This window comes from Heterocephalus glaber, unplaced genomic scaffold (assembly GCF_053883595.1).
Source record: "Heterocephalus glaber isolate CG9 unplaced genomic scaffold, H.glaber_assembly_v1.0 deba00000331, whole genome shotgun sequence".
Classification (NCBI taxonomy): Eukaryota; Metazoa; Chordata; class Mammalia; order Rodentia; family Bathyergidae; genus Heterocephalus; species Heterocephalus glaber.
The window spans coordinates 64,672,814-64,688,799 of record NW_028258142.1 but is presented as its reverse complement, the minus strand read 5'-3'; the positions used below and the strand labels follow the sequence as shown (position 1 = coordinate 64,688,799).

Sequence of the window (15,986 nt, the reverse complement as noted above, 5' to 3'; positions counted from 1 at the left end):
CAATTTATTTGATTAAGCTCAGAGTCGAAGTACATGGAGGAATCATAACTGAAGCCCAATATTCGCATTCCAAGCCCACTGATTTTTCTTCTCATCCATTTGCATGGCCCTTGTCATTGTGTATCCTCCCAAGGTGACTTCTTTTCCAGTTGTTCACTGCTCTGTTCCCTAGTGCTTTATACTGGATGGCAAATGTGTAGTGAATTCTAAGGCGAGCTTGTGCTCATAAATAAAACCTAGAGGACTTAGGATACTCTAATTATAGATCTTCCTTCCTTCTATTCCAAACGTGAACTTTTACCAAGCTAACAGCGGGGCAGAGCAGATACAGTAGTCAGGCTAAATAGGGCTGCTCTGAGCCTCATGGCGATGGTTACCGCTGTCTCCCACCTCCAAGGCGCCTAACCCCCGGCAGAACAGTCGAAGCCCAAACTCAATACTTCCCCTCCCAGAGTGGGGAGAAAGGGAGAAGAAAATGTCCACGGGATATTGTTTACTGTGGTCACACACCCCACACCAGATGGCAACTCCATTTCCTCTTGTCCGGAGTACAAAGATGTTTTCGGAACTACTGAACACACTCAGAAATATTTCCCAAATGATGTCTTTTGTTGGATGGTGTCACTACGTCCAAAGGAAAGTCCCCAGAGCCCTGGGGCCCAGTGCCATGCTGCGTACCGCCTGCTCTTGTGGATGGAAACTGCTGGAGGTGAAGATCCCCAGGAAGGTGGGTCCTTGTGGAAGGGGACACCATGTGATTTCTGCCCAGCTCCCCCAGATCATGCAGCACTGCTGCGCTGGTGGTCTGGGGTTGCAGAGATGACCATGCCTTTTATCCAGGTCCTCCTGGGCAAACCACTTGCACTGCAGCCACTCCTACCTAAGCGGACCCTATGCTCCCAAAGGGTAGCTACTCATGGTTAGCTCATGCAATTCTGTGAATTTGAGTTTGGGGCACTCAGAAATGTTTGTATGAAGAGAACACGTTCGTGTGTCTGAGCTTTGCATTCTTGACCAGGGGAATGAAAAAGCATAAAATTGCTACTTCTGACAGAAGACAGAACTCCCAGGGTGCAATACCTGAGATTTTGGTGGTGAACTGGTTTGTGGCTGGGGGCCCGAAGCCCTTCGCTGTGCTTGCTCGGATGGTAAAGGAGTACGTGGTCCCTGGATACAGTCCAAAAAACAGAAAATGGGTTTCGTTTCCCAGTTTTGAAACTCTTCCACTTTGATTGGATAAATCAATTTCTGGGTCGAAGGAGCTGACTGCTTTGTAGGTGATCTGCAAAAGAATAAGACAGTGATAAAAATGTCAGAAGTAGGCAGACCCCGATGGCACCTCTGTCCTCTACACCCTTCTGATGTCTACAGTCAGACCTGTTAGGGTCAGCTTCCCTTCCTCCTCGCTGCGACTCTGCACACTCTGGAGCCAGTCCAGGGGCACAGGAACCTGGCCCAAACTCCTAACAGCTGTCACCTTTGTAGACAGAGGAACTGAAAGTCAGTGAGTGGATCAGGACAGGAAGGTCAAGTTTGGGTTTGAGCTGACAACTTGAAGTTGTTTGCTTTCAAAACAGCAGTTCGGTACAACTATGGAATCGCTGGTTTTGAACAAAATAATAAAACAGACAAGTAGCTCAGACAAAGAAGGCCCTGAGCATCCCTCATCCGGTGGCCCCGAAGATTCAGCACTGAATAGATTTATTGTCTACTGGGAACAAGGGCACATTTAAGTGTGTTCATCAATGTGGGCGAAGACAGCTGTTCCAGAAATAAACCACAGATACATGCCAGTGTCCCAGTGCTCCCAATAGAGGGTTCACCACATTAGTTTACTGTTTCAAAGCAATGCTGTCCTGTAGAACTTTCTGTCACGACGGAAACGGAAATGTCCCATTCTCCACTGTCCAGTATGGCGGCCACAGGTCACATGTGGTGACTGAACACTTGAAATCTGGCTACTGAGACACAGGAACTGCAGACTTCACTCGACACTTGATCTCAGCCAAAAGGCCGAGAAGCGATGCAGACTTAATTTTAATCAACTAAAGTTTAAATCTGAATTGCCATGAGTTACCAGTCATTTCCATCTTGGGGCATACAACTCTAAAAGTTTTCATATTTGCTACATAACATATTTGCATGGTGGATGAATCAGAAATGTTTGAAAATAAATACAACATAGGTGACTTTAAATTCTGCCCTTTCAAGTGATTTTTTTTTCAAAGAGAATTTCAATATGAGTAGTTCATCAGCTATTCAAGAACAAGTACTTTAGTGGTAATTGCCAACTTTTACTGGTTGTAATGACATAATTTTAAAATGTGGCATATTCAAAAGTTTTAAATTACAAAACCAAGCACTTTGCCTGCTTCTAAATAGGTAAACTTACTTGTAATTTATGTGCAGGAACACTAACACTGTTATTATACGAAGTGATAATTGACATTCTTTCTTCTTATATTTATACCATGTCATTATAATTAAGAAGACCTCTCCATGAGAATATTTAGATTGAATCAACTGAGCTTTGGGAAGGAAATGTTTGCTGTATGTTAGTCACTGGTGCTTGTGACAGCGAGTCAGGTGGAAGATCAGTGGTTAACCCTCTAACAGTTTCCCTACTGAGGCTAAGGAGTCAGGAAGAGGCAAGAAGAGATCTGGTACCCGGCTGCTTGGGGGGTGCCCAGTGCCTGGTCCTCCAGAGAAAAGGGGCGCTCAAAGGTGCAGGTCTAAACTGCACCGGTGTGGTTGTTCCCGAGTTCATTCATTCATTCATACATTCGCTGAGCGCCTGGACAGCACTGCGTAAGCCCTTCTGAGCTGAGCCTCTGTGGTGCTCCACAAATGCGAGGGGACCTGCATTGTGACCCAGCAGTTAGGGCCCAGGACAATTACAACAAGCAGCGGCGCTGCTGTCCCAGGCATGAGGTGCCATCTTCATGCTGACTGCAAACTTCAGGGAGACAAAAATGCACATGGGAAAAAATCCAATGCCTCTGCTTCCTGTTCAGACCCGCTTTTAGCTGCTTCTCCAAATTCCTCTCGCATCTGCAGCGCTAGACAGTACGCCACCCTCTGTAATGTCAGGGTATGAGGATCAACAGCCCGCACACCCTCTGACACTGCTACTGCCTTTTTTCCCCAGTAATGGGGATTGAACTGAGCTACATCAGCAGCCCCTTTTTAATCTTTTATTCTGAGACAGAGTTTCTCTAAGTCACCCAGAGTAGGCTCAAACTTGGAATCCTCCTGCCTCAGCCTCCAGGAAGAGTGAGACACTGCTTTTACTCCGTGCCATCTTCTCTACCCATTCAGATCGGCTCCTGAGCACCCGCACTCTGCAAGAAGCCTGGTCGCCAGGGAAACCAGGCTCTGCCTCCCAGAAGCTAAGAACCTGGCCAGGTGTGCTGGAGCTGTGGAACCCTATGAGAAGCAAATTCATAACTTTAAAACAATATGCACTGAAGAAACCAACAGGGTGTGGAGAGAAACAGCACCATGGGGAGGTCACAGCTGAGATCCCCATGGCTGTCAAGTGCACGGAACACGTGCATGCTTGACATCTGGACTGACAGAGGACCAGGCTGGAACGGGATCTGGGCATCGGCCCAAGTGACGAGCAGTGCTGGAATGTCTCAGGTGGACGGACTGCGGAGAAGGGGTTCAGAGAGCAATGGGCCGGCGCTGTGCTTCGTGAACACCGATCTTTGGGACAGGAAGAGGACAGAGAGACCACTCATGGAGCCCAAAGAGGAGCAGAGAGAGAAGGTGTTCAGGAGGGAAATGCTCTCAGAGAGATGGCCAGCCAGGGGCGTACACGGCCCTGTCCAGAGCTCCGGCTCCCCTCTTTCAAGCAGTGGTGCCACCACTAAGACAGTGTTGCCGTACATCGCCAGGCGATGGGTCAGAGCACAGTCACCTCTCTTGCTTAGTCTTAAGTCAAGATCTAATCTAACTGTGTCAGAGGCATCCCAACAGCTCATATTCCTGCATCCGGTTCCGAGGCCTGATGGATGCCTCTCCTCCCTTCTAAGCCCATGGCGATCAGTAACATTTGTCCCTCTAAATATGCTCCTAACAGGCCCTGGGGAGAGCAAGTGCCAGGGCAAGTGGGGTCCCTGCTCCTCCAGGGCAGACACAGAGCAGAGGGTCTCCACGGGACTGACACCGCCCGGGCCGAGGGACGTGCACTGGCCATGGCCCTGGAGTGCCAGGGGAAGCTACACTGGGCCTCCTACCTGCCCTATAGCCACAGCCCTTTGGAAGCTTGGTGAAAATTATAGAGCCTCAGGCCAGGGATTTAGCACTGCCGCCACCTGCCCTGCTAGCGGAAGGACCCAAGTTTAATCCCCGGTACCAAAAAACCAAAAAAATTATAGAGCCTCTTCCTCTGCTGCTACAACATGCACATGTATTCCAAATCGAATCCTGCTCCCACCTCTAACAAAACAAGGATGCTATGCATCCACGCATACAAAATGTCAGAAAGCCCTGCAGATTTAGTCCTGGGGACAGCCAGAGTCACCAGTTCTACTTCGTGCCACAGAGGGGACAGTTAACGGGCAGCTGCTGGTCTGGGCAGTGATGATGGAGGCCCTGTGTAGTCCACCCACATACTCCTTGGCAGCCACTCTGACTGGTTCATCTGCTCATTCAACAGATTCTTAGGAGGTGCCTGCTGAGTAGAGGGAAAGCCACAGGAAGCCCCCGAAGGGAAGAGTGGGGACGCTGTCACACATATGTGGATCGCTGGCTGAGGCCAAGGGACATGACCATGAAGCCCCCAGGAGGACACTGGCTGGACCCAGGGAATCTTACTGGGACAGCCCAAGACTGAGCAAAGCGACACAGGAGCAACACGGCGGGAGGCGTGCAACTCAGGCGAGACGAACAGGCCCTACCTACAATGGACGGGTTCTGAAGTTCAGGTAAGTTCCTGCCATTCCCCAAACCATCTTCCCTTCCCTCAGCAAAGCCTCAAATTCCAAACTGAGAGTTTCACAGAGAAGCAAAATGGAATAACATTTTCAGTAGCCGAAATTTTCCAGGAGTGTGAACTGATGGTAATTGGGGCCAGCGTAAAATACAGGCCTTTCGTGGAGGTCTGAGCAACTTATTCTGTGAACGCAAAGGACTGGAAAATCAAATTTGATTCCGGGCCTGGGGTGGGGGTGGACCAATGATGCTTCAGAGGGAAGCACAGTGTTTAAGCGAACTGCGAAGGATCAGCGGAAGGAGAGCGGAGGACGGTGTGGGAGGACAGGGTGCAACAGCAAGAGCATGGTGGCCTCAGGGCTTAGATCTAGAATGTCCCCCAAAGTCTCGGGGATCAGAGGTGGCTTCTGGAAGCTGACCAGCTCCACCGATGAGTTCACAGCTGAATGTGGTGTCAGGAGGTGGGTTGTAGGAGGTGTGGCCTGGAAGATGTCTTCTCTTTGTTTGGTTTCTTGAGACAGGGTCTCATTATGCAGTTCAGGCTGGCCTTGAACTCACTATGTAGCCCAGGCTGGCCACAAACTCACAGCAGCTCTCCTGCCTCAGCCTCCCGGGTCTTTCAATGACAAGCATGTGCCACCACACCCGGCTCCTGAAGGACATATTCCTGTCCCCCACTTTGCTCTGTTTCCCAGCTGCATGGGGTGAGCAGCTTTCTCCCCACATGCCCTCCCACCATGTACTTCTGCCCTGGAGCTGCTGACCTTGAACGGATTGGAGCCTTGGAAACCACGGGCAAATTAAACCTCTCCTCTTGTGCACTGAAGTGTCACAGATTTTGTCTCAGTGATGGGAAAGTGATTATTACAGGTGGTGTGAGAATCTAGAAGGCTCTTGACAAAAGAAAACTTCACGGGCATGCTCAGTAAATTCCAGGAGAAAGGCAATGGGGGATGAATAAACAGAAATTGAGATTAGATCCAGAACCCAAACTTCCTAACGCTGCCCCTGAGCTCCTGCCCTTCTACACTGCTCCCTGTAGGACTCAGTGGGGAGTAAGGAGCCCGGTTATCCAGCCCCTACCATGTGAATGCCCCAGCAAGGGACAAGTCCAGACCATTCCATCCAGCTTTATAGAAGCCTGAGCACTGCCTCACCCTCAACACTATCCGTGCATTAAGGTGAGTGCCTGGGCTTCTCTCGTCTTTCTATAGTTGCTGGTAGGACAGTTACTTCTGGTATAAAGGGACAGTACACTGTCTGCTTCTCACTTATCTTAATATCTTCATGTATTAAATGTCAAAAGCAAACCTGCTGAAGGGTTACTTGCAGGACTAGGAATCTCGACTTGCTCTCTTGGCCCGAGAGATCGTGAGTGAGATCCACTGCACACACTTGGGACACAGGCTGTGCATTTGGGAGCATTATTGACTCATCAACTCCTACAGACAGGTTTACTAGTCACTGCTTATGTTTTGATGGACATGCTCACCTGCCTACAAAAGAGCTTGGAGAAGACATCTGCACCCACACTCTACATGTACAGGTTTCTCCATGTCACCGATTAACACCCGATGTTACAGAAGTGCATACTCTCTGAACCGTTTAATTTCATGGCTGACTAGTAGGTTGGGCAGGCATAGTACCATATGTTTGCATGCCACTTAGATTTCTGAGTTGCCCCCTCTTTTTTATTCTTATTCTTTTTTTTTTTTTTTGGTACCGGGGCTTGAACTCAGGACTTTGCACTTGTGAGGCAGGCAGCAGAACCACTGAGCTAAATCCCCGGCCTGTTTATTCTTATTCTTAATGGGTTGCTTCATACATTACAACCTGCAGCCTATTGAGTGCAATAGTATTGAAAATGATTTCTCCACCAATATTAGACAAGAGGAAGGGGGAAAAAGGAGAAGAGGGATATAAGGGAAGTTAATAGGGGAGATGGATTTGACCAAAATATGTTATATCCATGTATGAAAATATCACACTGAAACCCAATAACATACACTAAAATAAGTAAAATAAAATTTCTGCAAGTATTCCACAATATTTAAAAGCCTGTTTATTTAGGTTTTCTTTGTTGTACTTTTCATCCTTCAGTAGTTTAAAAATCCTAAATGACCAAGACTGTCAGTCTTTTTAACATAGCTTCCAGGGTTCTCTGTGAAGCCTTGAAAGATGTATCAGAGAGGTGTCCTCTGTATTTCTCTCAGAGTGTTCTTACCAGCTTCACTTTTGTCCTTAGATCACAAATGTATCTGTTATTTATTTTTGCAGGATGTGAGGTGGCGATTCCACAGCCTGCTACTCTGCTAAGAAAGTCTGAGGTCTGCTCACCTTGGTAAGGGGGCATCTGTCTGTGTTTACAAATAAACTTGCACTGTGGTTTATTCCTTCCTTGTAAAAGTTTGGAAGGACTTGTATCTAATCATTAACAGTACTGAACTCTTAGAAGTAAAACTAAGAAGCAAGCATATTTCGTTTCGAATATTTCTATACTTAAAATGCTCTCAGACTACAGCATTACATTTCTAACTCAAAAAAAGGCGATTTCAGCGGCTACTGAAGTGGCTACTAAGGCAGGATGTAATGCTCAGACCTGGCTTGGGGAAGGGGCTCTCATCAGGGGAAACACAGGAAGTGGGGAACGAGGAGAGACAGGGCTGGGAGAGAAAACCGGGACAAGGAGAAAGGAGAGGGGCGGCTTGCGGGGGGATGGCCAGGGTTAGAGAGGAGAAAAAGGCCGGCAGAGGGCAAAAGCCAGGGGCACTGGGACCCTGTAGGCGGCCATGACTTCTGCCAAACAACGCAGCGCAGCAGCAGCTTCTGTCACCAAAGCCCCGGTGCAGGAGGAGGCCTCCAGAATGATCCAGACCTGGCAGCTTCACGGGTTCAGCCCACATTCCACCTGGCTTTACTTCTCCCCTTCAAACCCACCCACAGGGGTTCCCCGCCCTCCACAGACACCTGTGCCCCTGCCTACTTCAGATTTTCCACTGCGACCATCTTTGAACCTTCTAGCCTTTTCCCAGATTCCCGTGGACGCTGTGATGGAACCCGCGCGCACAGGTGTCTGACTTCCACAGCGTGACGTCTCTCCCAGGAGCCCATGGCCCTGCGGTAAGGGGACCCAGGCTGGCTCCACACGACCCTCGGGCCCCTCAAGAAGCGGCATCCACAGCAGCCCACACAGCAGCTGGGGCACGCCAGTTCTTCCGAGCCCCTCCTGAGACACCACCCAAGTCCAGGCTGGAGGACAGGAAACAGGGCACCCCTTCTCCCTGCTCTGAAGAATCGGGGGATGAAGAGGGCACCCAGAAAACTTACATTTAATCACTTACGCTTGATCCACACATTTGCCATTTCCCCTTTGGTTCAACAGAAAAATGAGCCAAGCTGCTCTACTTAAGAAATATCTGATTTTTTAAACCCTGGATTTATGATACATCCACAGAGTCCCACAGCAGCAGCATTTAGATCAGTGTTCCAGAGGAAGAGCCTGGCTGCTGAGCCAGAGAGATCAGCGGGGTCTTCCTCTGGGTTGTTATTACTCTGTTGTTTTCACGGTAAGGCTACTTGTCACACACAGATACGTGTCCGTGGGATTAGAAAGAGTCTTGCTATTATTTTCTGTCTGTCTAGACAGCAACATGTGGCTTTTCGAACAGCTGGATGTACTGCTTGAATCATTTTTTAAGGTATTAGGGATTAAACTCAGGGCCTTCTCACTTAGCTACATCCCAGCCTTTTTATTTTTTTATTTGTGACAAGGGGTCATAATATCAAAAATTTGAACTAAAGGGTTCTCATCACTGAGGAAAAAAATGTGAACTTGTTTGATTTGATTATAAAACTTAGCTCTGTAAAAGCCAAGCAATGAAAACTCAATTATTTTACAACAAAATAGTCAATCAACATCGACAATCACAGCTTGAAAATCAACTTTCTTCCTTTTGTTTTCAACTAATACACATACACACACACACACACACACATATCTGTATCTGTGCATAGGTATGTATACATAGGTATATATATTTTGCATTTCAATACCGGCGTTTCAAGGTCCAAGGACCCACAGGTTGAAGGGGCTCCCAGTGAGGGCTGCCTGACAGCTTGGGTGCGACTTCTGTCAGCTGATCCGAAAGGTATTCAGGCAGAGGCTGCCCGCTAGCATGTGAGGATCTGCCTCGGGTTTTAGAAACCTCACAACATATAATTTTGTTGAATTTGCATTCAAATAAGTGCTAGCTTGAAAAAACGCACCTGCCTGTTTCTATGACAATAGGCATGGGAATGAGGCTGGTGCAGATGTGATGATGAATGTCACCCTGTTATTGCTGTTCATTTTTTCCTTGAGCAATTCATCAAATTCTCCCATGCCATCTATCACTCAACCGTCTGATCCGCCTCAGCAGACAGAGCCGTGTCAACGACGTCTAACGAACACTTTGTTAATGCCAAGGAACTGGAGACATCATTCCACGTGTGCTCCCCAGACACCTTCCATTGACTGTGCTAATTGGACAATTGGTGTTCCTCTCTAATTCAGTAGAAAAATGTTTCATAGCTAAGGAAGAATAGGACTAGTGTTTGCCTCCTCATCCACGTCTGTTTCAAAATAGTTTTTGTTTTCAATTAAGGTGACTTCTTAAAATGTTATGCTGTTTTGATAGATGATAACACAGGCTCCAGAAATACCCATCCCCATATATGTACGCCTTGAAATGGTACGTGATTCTAAAACTCGTTTTTAAATTGGGGTTCTACAGAGCCATTGGGGCTACAGGAAGCCTTGGCGTTCTCAAAAGGCATTAGAGCTCACTGTGTGTTTTCAATTACACAGAGCCAGATCAACACAAGAGATGACATGAAAACTGCCCACCGCATGAGAGTGGACCCTACCTCGTACAGCGTGATGACGCCGTAGGTTTGTGTGGGTTCCCTCCACTGGAGAAATATCTTCTCTTCAAAGGTGCTTCCTTGGATGGACTCCGTCGGGACGGCACCTGGGACTGAGGGTGGGAAGAGGTGAGTCAGGGGTGACAGCCCCAGCCCAAGGAGGTGTCACCCTCTGTGGACACTCCATGGACCCTCAGACTGCGTCTCAGCACCTGAAATCTGAAGCTAGTCTGTCTGTGCTGCCCTTACCACTTTAAAGTTTGAGCAAAGGAGAGCAAGGCAGTGAAGAAGTTTCGACACTGGTGGGTTTAGACAATTCGAATTCCAGGCTCTGGGACCAGAACACTCGTGCAGGTCAGAAGCTGAGCGCACGAGGCCACACCCGAGGAAATCCACTAAGCCTGCTCCTTTGGCCTGCAAAATTTGTCATTGTCTGGTTTCCCATAGTGTCCAGCTAAGTATCTGTGCACTGTTAGTTTGTGGTGATATTTCTTATTTGAAAACAGTCTTTAATGGAGGTGCAGGTAAACTGAGAAAAATAAGCCTTTGGTTTCATTAAATATAGACGTGTGAAGCAGTAAAATCAAATGAGAGGTGTTCAAGTTACGTTGATCAAAGGCCATCCCAAAAGATCAACATGCTGAAGGTACTGGAGGAGATCTTATAACTTAAGGCTTCCTGGGAAAGTTGTTAGGGAAACTTTAATTGGACTTGTATAATTTTACTAAGGTCAAGAACAGATAAAATGAAGCTGGGCATGGTATGGACGCCTGTAATCCCAGTGAACTGGGAGGCTGAGGCAGGAGGATCCCAAATTTGAGCTCCCCTTAGGCAAGTTTGTCTCAAGACTACAAAGTGGGAAGACAGAGGTAGAGAGGTAGCTCAGTGCAAAGGCCCTTGGCTCAAACCCTAGTACTGGGAAAAAAAAAGAACAGATAAAATAAATTTCAAAATATAACCAAAGATTAAATCTGAGAGCAAAGCACCTCACAGGAACTTAAGCTTAATCACTATCTTTAGCTGTTCCAGGAATTCAGAATTTGGAATATATAATCGCAATATCTAACTTTGTAAAATGTAGCCCTATGCAGTCTACTGATACTCTTAGCACTAATAAAAATATTTAAAAATTTCTACATACTTTCTGATAAAATACACACTTCAATAAAATAGGATACAATAATAAAACAGTGTACAATGAATTACAATAAACAGAATAACCCTGTTTTCTTGTCTCTTCAAATTGGGTATTTTTGTTTCTTTGTTTTTGCTGCCTTTTTCAAGTCTGGTTTTTGTGGTTTTCTTTTTTGTTGTTTTGTTTTATTGGTTAGGAAATGTAATTTACAGTGATAAACTTCATTTTCTAATTAAAACAATAGTTTTGGGGGTGTTTTTTGGTGTGCACATGTGTGAGCGTGCATGTATGTGAGGCAGGGTCTCTCTACGCAGTCCAGGCTGGCCTCGAACTTGCAACCCTCCTCCTGCAGCCTGGCATGAAAACATCAGCTTTGTATCTAGAAATAACACATGTCCAAACTCTGGGGCTGGCGAGACAGCTGGAAGCAATGGCAGAATCACTGACTCCAACCTCCGACAGAACCTGAGAATGCCCAGCTCCTCCGAGTCCTCAGGGTCCACTGAGCAGTGTGGGGGTCCGGGCTTCCTCTAGCCCTGCATCCTCCTCTCTCCAAATGACTACACTGGCTCACTCTCTCACTGCCACATGCAGTAGTGTTTACTGAAACATTTGTCAGTAACACTTTACAATTTCAAATATGGACGAAGTCTGCACTTCTGAATGCCTATTACTCTATACCATGCAGATTGCTATAGAAGAGAAGCAGGCTTCCTACCATGAATCGTTTCAAGAAAATATGATATAAAACCCAAGGAGGGAACAAAAAGGATCATAGAGCTGCTCAGAATTAGCTACAGCACCAAGGACGGTCCTCTATTAGAGGGCCCAGGCTGGCAGCAACTAGGAGTCTGTGATTTTAGTCCAACCCTTCTGTAGCTGTTCTCACTTTTCAGATGAGGAAATTAAGGCAGAGGGGGTGGTCAAGGAAGGGGGGAGCCGGAAGGGGCCGAGGGACCGGTATCCTGGAACGTGTGCCCTGCGAGTTTTACATAGGGAGAGCTCTTCCCGCTCCAGGGAGAGCCAAGCATGCAGAAGGCCTGGAGAGCCATGGGTAGGGAAAAAGGCAGCGGAGCAACCTCAGAAGGCTGCTGAGGAGAGAGGGGCAGGGTGAGCGTGCCTCTCAGACCAGCTCAAGGAGCGGGCACTGCCAAGGGAGGAGGCTGGGGCCTCAGTCAAAAGCTAAGAAGGGTTCCAGAAATTTCATCATCAAATAACGAGGATCAGAACACAGGGAGTGGAGGTTGAGGGAAAAGAACAACTTGACACCTGGAGGGTAGAAACAACAATAAATGTAGAAATCCAAGGAGGGAGGGGCGCCCTGTTGACAGGGTTGGTGTCATCTTTCTCTGATCCTGAAGAGAGCTGAAGTGAGGCCTCCAGGCTCTGGCCTGCATGAGGGAGTGTCACAGCTGGCCCCAAACCAAGCGCAGTAAAACCCCTGCCCGAGAGCAACCAACACAGTGGGCGTGGGGCACAATAGAGGGGAAAGAGGCAGACTGAGCTCCTCCTCGCAGGGACAGGCATGGCCCGGAGTCAGAAGCACACAAACACTGGGCTCGCTCCTTCCGTGAGACAGGAAGTAGCAACATACACATTCCGTGCACAGTCGCATCAGTGGTCACAGTTGCATAACCTGTGGCGTGAAAAGATAAAATTGAACACCTCCTTTTGCTGGGAGTAAGTTCACCCATTTAGTGAGCTTCCCATGTTCTTTATCCTTTATTTTGTTGTTGACAAATGAACTTGAGGTCAGATGTAAGACATACAAGCATTCTGTTTCATGTGCTATTGCACACCTGGTTCTCCACTCCACCCTGGATGAAAGCATATTTATATCCATGCTAGGGCAGTCAAGGCATAATTTGACTATTTTAAGATTGTTTTAGAAGTTTATAACAATTGTGTATTTGCTTTTGTACTGTGAGTTACGGGTGACATATATGATTGATTTGTTAAGTCTATTAAGAGAATGCTCAATTTATTACACTTAACATTATGGCCTCAAGGTGCATCCATTTTTCTACAAATGATGCAAATTTACCCTTCTTTATGGCACAGCAGTACTCCACGGTATGTAAGTACCACCCTTTCTTCATCCATTCATCTGCCAATGGACATATAGGCTGTTTCCCTTCCTGGATTTAGCTAGTGGGAGCTGCGCTGCTATAAACATGAGTAAGCATGTGTCACTGATATGATGTGCTTAGCTCTTTGGAAAGATACCTAGAAAGGGAGCAGCTGGGTCAGATGGAATTTTTAAATATTGCGTGGTTTCAGTTATATGAGAAATCTAAGACATAAATAAAGAGCAAAATAAAAGATAAGATAGTGGGACCAGGGAGACAGGTCTTCTGTAAAAGGGCTGGGGACCAAGAGAGGCAGGCAGGGGGACCTTCTTCCTTCCTCAGTACTCTGGGCAAAGGGGATGTGCAAAGAACGCAGATGCGCTCTGTACAGGCACTGACGCCCTCTGTAAGGAATGTGGTCTTACGTACTGCAAACACAGGCTAGTAAAAATTTTTAAAAAGTAAAATAAAAAACCATTCCTTCAAAAATACTCAACTGGAATGTTATTCTTATGAGAAAAAATGACCGGTCCCATGCCCACCCACTGACTGAAGGAGTTTCTTTGTCCCGGCCTGTGCTGGAAATCAAGGGCAGCCTCTATTTTGTGCTGAATTTGTATTTAGAAAACACCTCATGTTGCCTCTGAAATATATTTTGAAAATACTTTATATAGCAGAATACTCAAAGCAATTTTTCAGCCCAACAGGATGCAGTAACAGGACTTGAGTCAGGAACTACTTAGGCCAGGGAGCAAGGAGTCCAGGAATCCCACACCTCCACCCCCTCTCTTGGAATCAACACTCAGGAGCGCAGGGCGCGGAGGCTGATCTGGCCTGTTCGTCAGCGCAGCCCCTTGCTCTCCATTCACAGAAAGGACAGGGCCCAGGTCCGGAGGACACTCACCATCCTCGTCCGTCTGCACCACCAGCTCCTGGCTCTCCTTGCGGCCCTCGGGGTTCATGAGGATGAGCTTGACGCTGACATTGGTGTAGGGCGCCAGGTTGGTGATGGTGTGCTGCGGGTGGGCGCTGTCCTTGTCCCAGCTCACCTCCTCCCGCACCTGCTCCTGCCGGCCCACCTGGTAGCAGTAGTGCACAGTGAGATTGTAGCTATGGCAACGAGTCACATTGTAGCCAAAGGGCTCCCAGCGGATGGTGATCTGCCGAGACTTGACCTCGACTACTTCCAGTTTTCTTGGCCCACGCATGGGATCTGTTTTTAAAAGAAAAGAAGGGAACATAAGAGATAAGAGACCAACAGTCCTACCTGTCCGGGAAACCAGGTCTCCTCTTCCTCAATAATAACATCTGGGAATGTAACAAGGAAAAGGCCCCCCTAGGACAGCCTCAACTTCCTATTCTCTGCAGCAGAAGGTGGCCACGTGCCTCATTTCTGAGGTCAGGCATGTGAGATGCAACGTGAAGAGGCTCTGGCAGATATTCTTCAAAGGAAGGGGCTCACTGTCTTCGTTCCTTCTTCTTGCCTAACAGGTGGACTGAGGATGTGATGTTAGGAGCTCATGATAGTGAAGTGATTGTGTCAACTCATGTAAGAAACACCCAAGTCAGCATAGTTCTGTGTGTGGAAGACACACTCGAGGGAAGACTGTCACCAGAATGACACACCCTAAAAAAGGAAATGAAGAAGGCAGCCTTGCTTCTCTTTCTTCGGAGGAGCTCCAGTCTCTGCCTTCACCTGGGACATCATGTCCTGGCTTTCAGCTCAGATCCTTCAGCCTCCTGATACCAAGTCACATAGGACTCTACACAGAGCTCCAGACCTTCAGCCGGATCCTTTGGCTGTGCAGTGCACAGATGGCCCCTTGGCCCTCCTCCACACCTGTCTGTGGGCAGCCACTGAAGCCAATCTCGTAAATTCTTGTGTATTTGTACATCTTGCATTAAATCTGTTTCTCCAGTCAGCACTGACGGATACAGGCTCATGCAGCCAGCATGGGCCGTGGAGTACTGAAATGTCAGGAATGCAAAGCAATGAGGAAGGAGGAGCTGGGTTCCTGCAATCACTGAGCTACCTTATCTGCCCCGAGCTACTCTACATATTTTATTAGGGGAATTGATGCCATCTTATTAAGTTTCTTTACCTCTGGGCCTCTGATATAAGAAACCAATCGGAACACTAACACATATGCTGCATCTTTAAAAATTAATTTGCAATCATACAATTTGAAAGCAAAAATAAAAGCTTGAGAATCCAGCATGAAGTAAGAGAATGATGAGCAAGCCCCAAGTTCCGGACAGAACTCCAGGCCTCTTTGGGTTCCCACTCGCACAGCCCCCAGGCTCAGCAGGAAGACATGCTTGTCTATTCCTGACAATGTCTTGGCAGCCTTCAAGCTTCAAGTGCAGAGTTTCAAGCTCAGAACCTCAGATGACACTCAAGGAAGATGAGCATTTCAAACACTAAATTAAAATATACACAGAGAAAGCATATGCTTATTTATTAAATGATGACAAAATAGTAAGACTAAATACACAGCGTTTATTGAGCATTTCCTATGCATATGCACCGTTCCAAGAAGTTCAGCTTTCTGGAGTTTGGAAATGTTCTGCTTTGGAACACCCATAGTGCCTTTGTCCATTCAGATTTTTGTTGTACTGAAGTATGGACATCGTACATGAATGCAAAAAAATCTGTAAGTAGTCAGGAGAAACACACACGGAGGGCTGAGAAATAAGAGCTCCCTTTACCACGTACTTCCCACATGATCTGCTTCACATATACATCCTCATTCCTCAGAATAATCTGGGGATTAAACGTTTTCCCCATATCTAGATGCAGAAACTGGTCAAGTGAGGCTCAGTAACAGGCCGTGGTGCTCAGGTCAGACAAGACAACCAAACTTCCTGCTGCTTCATTTCTGTAGCACAGTCTCCGCTGTACTCAAGAAATCACACGTAAGAGCTATTAGGGTTTCAAAGAT

At 47.2% G+C, this 15,986-nt stretch overlaps 1 protein-coding gene across 14 annotated transcripts in view; it reads right to left on the bottom strand.

Annotated features, from left to right (window-relative positions):
* Ptprm (protein tyrosine phosphatase receptor type M) overlaps positions 1 to 15,986 on the bottom strand; it is a 675,227-nt gene that overhangs the window by 273,126 nt on the left and 386,115 nt on the right. For all 14 annotated transcript variants that reach the window (XM_087189931.1, XM_087189938.1, XM_087189934.1 and 11 more), the window contains 3 exons: positions 13,949 to 14,257; positions 9,844 to 9,953; positions 1,081 to 1,282 (listed from right to left, as the gene is read on the bottom strand). In XM_087189931.1, the coding sequence (XP_087046057.1) occupies positions 1,081 to 1,282; positions 9,844 to 9,953; positions 13,949 to 14,257 (621 nt within the window). The remainder of the gene's footprint in view (positions 1 to 1,080; positions 1,283 to 9,843; positions 9,954 to 13,948; positions 14,258 to 15,986) is intronic.